Source organism: Lepisma saccharinum, chromosome 28 (assembly GCF_977018435.1).
Source record: "Lepisma saccharinum chromosome 28, izLepSacc3.1, whole genome shotgun sequence".
NCBI lineage: Eukaryota > Metazoa > Arthropoda > Insecta > Zygentoma > Lepismatidae > Lepisma > Lepisma saccharinum.
The window spans coordinates 42,296,729-42,304,968 of NC_139256.1; the positions used below are offsets into that span (position 1 = coordinate 42,296,729).

The window sequence follows — 8,240 nt, forward strand, 5'->3', positions numbered from 1 at the left end:
CATCAATGAACAATGTTTCGTGATGTCACTCCATTTCCCCAAGAGGTTTTACTGGATAAACCACAATTTCCGTCTACAATTTATGTACGAATGACAGCATTTTTTTTTTTATTAAAGTAAGATATCTGTTGATGATGGTGTGACAAAAAGTGATTTACATAGAGAGTAGCTGTAGCTTTTGCGTGTAGTATTGTATGGATGTGAAACTTTGTCCCTTACATTAAAATAGGAACATAAATTAAGTGTATTTCAAAACAAAATCCTTATGAAAATATTTGGACCTAAAAGAGATGAGGAAACAGGTGAGTGGAGAAGGTTACATAATGTATAACTCCCAGGATAGAGACAGATAGATGGCTTGTGTTGCTGCAGCCACAAACCCTCGGGTTTTAGAAGGATAGAGAGTTAGTTAGTTAGTTAGTAGCTGTCAACAGATGATCCAGTCATGAAAAAATATAAAGAATGACAGATAATTTTTCATTACGTTATTGTCTCTACAGGCTTATCGCAAGTATGTACCATACTGAAGTAAAATATACAAGGGTCGTTCAAGGTTGACCAAGATTTTTATTTCTAGACCAAACTATGTCAGTTTTTCAAAGTATTCCCCCTGAACATCCAGACACCATTGCCATCGTTGTGGAAGTTCCTTGATGCCTTTGGCGTAGAAAGTAGTAGGTTGGTGTCGTAACCACTGCAGGACAGCGTTCTTGAGTTCCTCATCTGTCTGGAAGTGCGTCTCGCCCAATTGCTCTTTAAGAGCCCCAAACAAGTGAAAATCACTGGGGACTAAATCTGGACTGTAAGGACTGTGTCGTAAAACCTCCCAGTGCAAGTTGGCCAGCGTTGTTTGAGTCAAATGGGCCGTGTGTTGCCTGGCATTGTCATGGAGAAGAATGACATGTTTTAACAACATTCCAGGTCTTTTCTTACGAACGGCCCCACGTACAACACTGATATTGACTGTATGCGCTACGTCACGCACTGTTACTCGCTGGTCTTCAATGATAACTTGCTCAACACACGCAGTTGGGCGAATGAGTCCGTGCGGTTCATTTGCTACCCTCCCGCCCTTCACTGAACTGTTGGCACCATTCGTACATTCTTGCCCGTGACAGTGTTTGCTCACCATACTGTGCTTGCAGTCTACACCAAATTTCAGCAGGTTTCACCTTCTCCTTCACGAGAAATTCCATTATACCCCACTCTTCCACAGCAAGAGATATACTACTTGCCGCCATCTTTGTTTACACTACTGCGCATGCGCCAAATGCGTCGTCATGGGCTTTTCTGCCGAAGTAATGCAGCGCTACATTGATTCATTAATATTTTACGCACGAAAGTATTGGTGAACCTTGAACGACCCTTGTACTACAAATGGTTTTTTAATTGTCCAATACAATTTCAAATATTTTAGGTGAGTCTTATAATTATAAAGGTTATCTCAAAAATACAGGACATATTGAAACAAAGATATACGGAAGAGGATAAATAGTTGCAAGAGATTTAATCATGGAATTGAATAGTGCATAGGATGCCACATAATTACTTACCGTTGAAGAGGTGGGTATGTTTAAGACTCCTTGATGACGTCCACTAGATGACGACCTTTTCTAAGCAATCATTCGAGGTAACATGTATACAGGAATCTTGTCGATTTCCTCACAGATCCTTTCAACTCGACATGCTACAACTGAAGAATCACCCACATTCCTATGGACATGTTACGCCGAGCTGTGCAGGATGTCGCTCGACGACTGTGCAATGCATATCGGCCAGAACTTACATCTTACATTTTCCTTTGTGTTGGTTTGCCCTGGAAAAATGTCCTGGACTCCAATAATCCTCTTCACAATTGTTTCTTTCGCTGTTAGCCAAATTTGGCAGAAAAGCGACGTTATAACAAAAATACAAGTACGCTTACTACATTTGCTTTTTATTAATTTCTGGCTTCTTAACTTCACCATTTTTCCGTTTATGATATTCGCTGCATCAGTTTTGCTTCTGCAAACTACACGCTTGTTAGTGCATTGGAGATTGTTTAGGGATTCAACACGTTTCACATTGCACGCTTAATCGGATCTCTGTCCGAAGTCTACCCACGCTCTTGTTTGGAAGATTCTGCATTCGAATCCCGGCCTAGACATGGGTATTTCTCTTTAGGTGCCCTTCCATCAGTTTCGTATAATCATCACTTAATTATGATTACTCTCTGGAGACAGAAAGGGCGATGTAGAATAAGAAAAGTACAAATGCATTTAACGTTTGTTCGTCCCCCTTTTATTCCAGTATCAAGACCTGGATTTTCATGTAGCCAAAACATACGAACGTACATGAAAAGAAGAAATAAATATAGAATGATATTTTTAGCAGTCTTCCTTTGTTCTTATGCTTTTTCTTTCTATCTTTTTTTTAACCCTCTGGCGGGTGCGTTATTTTTTATAACACGAGCAAGCGCGCGGGGGACTTTTTCCCCAAGCTGTTTCGTTTAATAATTTGCATGTTTTACATTTATAGTGGACATTCTTTATTTTTGTCCTTGAATGTACAAATATTTATTTTTTATTTATTTGTATATTTAGTATCACCAATACAATGAAAAGTTATGATATTCATTTATTTTCGGATGTAACATAATAAGATTATTGCAAACTTTATTTGTGTCTTTGAGTTTACAAATGTGTACTTTTTTTTATTTATTCTCACGTATATCATAAGAAGTTGTTGTTTATACGATAAATGGCGTGATAAATCGATATAAATATTAAATAGCAATCAAACTTTATTGCTATAATAGTGATCGGTGATAAAACTAATAATAGATACAAACTCAAGCAAAAAAAAAATAGTTACAGGAGGAGGCGCGCGGGGTGACTGGAGAAACGCCTCTGGTATGTTGAGAAAGGTAGACAGAAGAACGGTACATTCCTCTGTCGGTAGCCTGTGGTAGCGTCGCCGCCTTGTAATCAAGGGGTCCGGGTTCGATTCCCTGTGGAGGCACATAGTGCTTGGGATCCCACTTTAAACTGTAGGTCCAGTCCCGATTAGCCTTATATTGTGAATAAAGTGGACTTAAACACCAAATCAATGCACTCCAATCTTCCGTCGGTAGCAGAAACTCCATTTGAAGAATACGAGAGCGGATGGTAGTGTGGCGCCAGTCATGTCTCGACACGGCAAAAAAAAATGTGGTTGTGGGGTGACAAAGTTTGCCAGCGCGACCGCCGGAGGGTTCAAAAAAATGGTTGTAGTGTATTTCTCGTCAGAGTCACTATCTGAACTGCTGACCTGCCGCCAGCATCCCAAAATCCACTAGCATGAACTGCGACAGTAATGTGGAAAGAAGTCCACACGGAGCCTCAAATTTGTCAACGATTTTCGTGACCTAAACCAAGTTTCTGAAAGTAAGGTGACGGGATTGCCACAATCAGATAAAAATTATAGATACAAATATTTTAGGTATATTTTGAGTATTTGTTCCACTAATTTATTAAGAACCACTCAGTGAAAATTAGAAAAATCACACAAATATCACACTTTATGTAATGGCGGCGAACAGGAGGAGTGGGGGGGCAGTTGTTACCCCCTCTCCCACTTTTTGCCACCTTTGCCCCTCACTATGCTTAACCTTATCTAAAAATATATAGTAAACGGCTTTGTTCACCCCAGTTTTGTCAACTTGCCCCACCACCAAATTTTGGAACCCAATCGCCGCCAGTGTGTAAACATATATGTAAACAATACTTTACATAAATAAATATGTAAAAATGTGTAATATTCTATTCATGTATATGATTCATAGCATCGTAATTCGCCTACATTTATGTGTGTATATATGCAATGGAAAAAATATCGAATTTATTTAAAGTACTTCACATCCAAGGTTAACAATTTTAAGAGTGAGATAAATATTTTACTGCTGAGTGACCTAAGCGCTGCTCACTCAACATGAAAAAGAAAGCAAGGATTTGCTCACTTCACGTAGAAATGCTTAAACTGTAAAGATTGTCCTTTATTTCTAAACAAATAATGTTTTTGCGACATTCTGGTCTAAAATGACTAAATAGAGATTATGTATACACATAGTGAGACATCTTTCATCAAGACCTTCAACTTATAATTGTGGTAGCGAATTTTGATATATGTTTACGTTTAAACTTGATTGTATGGCGTATTAATGAACAACTACCGGCTAATTGAAATGACTCTTACTTTGTACTGAATTCCTTAGAGAATTTCGTCCGAGTGGACTACAATATGAATGTACTATTCTCAGGTAAGTTATGCACCCCATTTGCTTAATTCAGTCTCTTTCTTTCTTTCCCTCTATCTAACTTTATTTACCCCCTTTCCCCCTTTATCAATCTATCTTCTATCTTTCTCCCACCTCTTTTTTCCTCCAAAGTATTTCTTTCTCTGTCTTTCTTTATACACTCTCGATTTTGCCTTCTGATAATCTATTTTTATTTTTTTATATCTTGCCTCTTCCTCTAAATTTACCTTTCTTTATTTATTTCCTCCCTTTTCTTCCTCTTAATCTTTATTTATTTATTGATTCCTCTTTCGTAATCTATATTTATATTTCTCTCACTGTGTGTGTGTGTGTGTGCGTCTCTTTCTATCTCTCAACAATTTTCTCTATTTTATTTGTTCCTCTCTTTCTCCTTCTCTCAATCTATTTTCTAACTTAATTTCCCTTTCTCTCTCTCTCTCTCTCTCTCTCTCTCTCTCATCATATTTGTATCTTTATTCAGCTCCTTCTACATCTATATTTTTATTTTTATTTCCCATCCTTTCTGTTTTATCTCCTCTTCCTTAATTCTCCTAATTTCCATCTTCTTCTGGTTTTCAATATTCTTGTACCAATTCTAGTTCCATCCGTCTCCCTCTCTATCTACCACCCTTATATCTGTACTATTCTTACACTAATCTGAACCATTGCTACAATTTCTCACATCTATATATATAAATGTATGTGTGTGTGTGTGTGTGTGTCGGTTTATACCGGCATAACTCTCGAACGCCTGGAGCAATTTCAACCAAACTTAGTACACGTATTTCTTGCAATCTCGAAAGAAATACTGTGGGGGTAAAACACCCCTGGCACCCCTAGGGGTTGGGGTGGGAAGAGGGTGACATGTAAAAATAATCGAAAACGTCCGATATCAGTGTTGAACCCATAGTTTTCTGGGTCGCTAAGATGAATAGTGACACTCTCAATGCCTTTAACTATAAATCATCACCTATCGGGATGGGGGCGAGAGGGGGTGAAAAATAAAATATAAAAAAATTACTTACATTAGCTTCAAATCCAAAGTTTTCGGAGTCGCTAAGCTAATTCGTGACATTCACGATGACCAAACTTGGTACACATATGACTAACAATCTGGAAATATATACTGTGAGGTTAAGACACCCCTGGCATTCCTATAGCCGCTCCGGCTAGAGTTTGGACTTGAGGAAACGCTGACTTTCGTCTTCAGTTGTGCTAGTGTGAACGGGGGGAATAGCGGTGTTGCCAAACGTCTGAGACTATGATTTTTTTTGTCCAGTCGTACAGGATATCTTTTCCTGTCAACATGCACCCTTCGCTCGCTCGCATTTCAGGCAGAGGCAGGGAGGCGGAGACCCACGCATTCGTTTGCTACACGGCCGCAACTGCCTTCGCCGTGCTTGGCCTTTTTGGGGGTGGACCTCTTGTGGAAAGTGAGGAGGGGGGGACGAGCTGAAAACTCGAAATTATTGCGGAAGGTCAGAATTCTTTCTAGGGTATTGTGGATACTGTTCGTATGAACATCTCACTGCAATCAAGGTTTAGGGTTCAGTTACTTGTGGTGGCATATTTCGTTTCGTTCCCCAGTTAAAATTGCACGTCGAGTTCAGATTACTCAACATTATCCATCCTTTATAGTTTATATTAATTTCATTGTTGTCTACACAGCGATATCAAATAGTGAATTGTAAATTGATTGGACGTGAACGAACATTGTGTTTTTACTGATATCCCCACAAGAGTAACTACAGCATGTTTAGTAACATCCATGAATTTAGGTTGAATTCAGAATTTACGCAATATAGAATGGGTGGTCGGGTCGGGGGTGTGGGGTTCTCATGGGGCTGCAGTTCCCTCCCGAAATTTTGAGAAATTCAAAAGTTTCAACTAAAAGACTAAAAAAGACGTTATAAAACTCGAGATATTACACGTTCTTCATAATCGAATATTTCATTTATGTAGTATTATTTAACAAAAGTAGTAATGAATGTAAATTTTGCTCAAAATCCTTTTCGAAAGGAGAAGGCGTTAATAGCTTCATATTTCTTATAAATCGAACAAAAACACACACATACAAATATCAATCACTATGAAAATATGAAACGCACCTTATTTGTTCTCAAGGGGAAATACTCCACAGTCTTCCATCATTTCGACGAAATTGTATTGATCAGATTCCTCATCTTCATCTTCGTCTCCGCCAAGACTTATTATAAGTTTGTCCACATTTTCCTCAAGAAGCCCTTCCTTTAACCACGCGTCATTTATTACTTTTCTGGTATGTTGGACGGCTTTCTTCCAGTCATCTGCGGACACATTGACAAGAGCTTCCTGTGTGAGAATTGTCACCTCATTGATTTTAAAAGTTTTGTTTTTTCTGGCCACATGTCCCTTCACTTGCGCCCAAATGAGTTCGATGGCATTAAAGTGGCAATGATAGGGTGGCAGTCTTAACACTTGGTGACCACTTCTTTTCGCAAGTTCATCCACGTAATATTGCGGGAACCGTGGCTTGTTTATGTTAACAAGCTCGATCAGTTCAGCTTTCTTCAATTCGTGGGAAGCCGGGATGTCATGGCGCAAAAGCCACTGAATAATTTCATCTTTTTTTGTGGCCATTGTTGGAGGTTTATCTATTTTCACCGTATGGTACGGAGCATTATCCATCACGATGACACACGGCCTTGCTAAGTTAGGGATGAGCGATTCCTCAAACCACTTGAAAAACCGAGCGTGGTCCATGTCTTCGTGATAATCGCCCGATTTCTTAGATCTAAACAATAATGTAGAATTTGGAATGAACCCCTCGCAAGTGCCAGCATGACACAAAATCAGTCTTTCCCCTTTTCCTGTAGGAGCTGGCATCGTGCCTTTCGTGGTGTCGTCAGTCCACCCTCGCTGGGTCGAATGACCTGCGTTAACCCAGGTTTCATCCACCCACACAATGTCTTCGAAATTTATCTTTCGCACTGCCCTCAAGAAACGACATCGGGAGGCAACGATGTCTTCCCTCTCCATCAAAATAGTTCGTCCGGTGTACTTCCCCCAGCGAAACCCTAAGTTATCCAGCACCACCCCCAATGAAGTTTTACCGCCACTGAACAACTCCTCCTCTCTTAACGATTTCACTAGTTTCCCAAGGGTAGGGCGCTCTTTCCTGGCGTAATACCGATAAATATGCTGCCGGATTGCGTCCTTCTGAAACACGTCCAGTTTGGTGACAGGTTTGTCCCGTGGCCGTTTCTTACCTGGAGTGGACATTGTGGCTGCCACGTCTGTCTCCATTAAGCGGGACTTTTCCTTCCCGATGGACATCACGGAAGTTCTGCTAATTCCCAGAGCCGCTGCTGTTCTCTCAATCACTTTTTTAAACGGAAGCAAAGGGCCATTATTTTCTCTTTCTTTTTCAAAATAATCTCGCACTGCACATACTAATTCACGGGTGTGGCCACGCAGAGGAATACCACGGCCGACAACTTTTTTTTCTTCCGATTTCGCCGGTGTATTTGCGATAGGCTCATCCATTGTAATTCAGTATAAACTGGTTGGGTAAAATCACAGATACAAAAAAAAGCACAAACAAACCGCACAATAACCCCGAACTTTTGCTGTCAGGCATACACTTGGCAACGCAGAATACCACGAGAATTCCCCCTCACCACGGCAACTGGTCAAAGCCGATTGGTTCAGCGGTTCACGTGACCCTCCCTGACTTTCGACAGAAAATACAAAAATAGAATTTCCAAGTCCAAACTCTAGCCGGAGCGGCTTTAGGGGTAGGGTGGGAAGCGGTGACATGTAAAAATAATCGAAAACGACAGATATTAGTGTGGAATCCATTGTTTTCTGGGTCGCTAAGATGAATAGTGACACTCCCAATGCCATTGTACTCCAAGACACCTCCGGCATACGTAGAAGTGGGGGTGGGAAGGGGTGACATGTAAAAAAAACTAAAACGACCGATATT

At 40.1% G+C, this 8,240-nt stretch overlaps 1 protein-coding gene across 1 annotated transcript; it reads right to left on the reverse strand.

The window, feature by feature from the left end:
- Positions 1-6,382: 6,382 nt before the first annotated feature.
- Positions 6,383-7,588, reverse strand: LOC145980914 (uncharacterized). The gene has a single exon (XM_083113999.1). The coding sequence runs from the start codon at positions 7,586-7,588 to the stop codon at positions 6,383-6,385; it is 1,206 nt and encodes a 401-aa protein (XP_082970125.1).
- Positions 7,589-8,240: the final 652 nt, after the last annotated feature.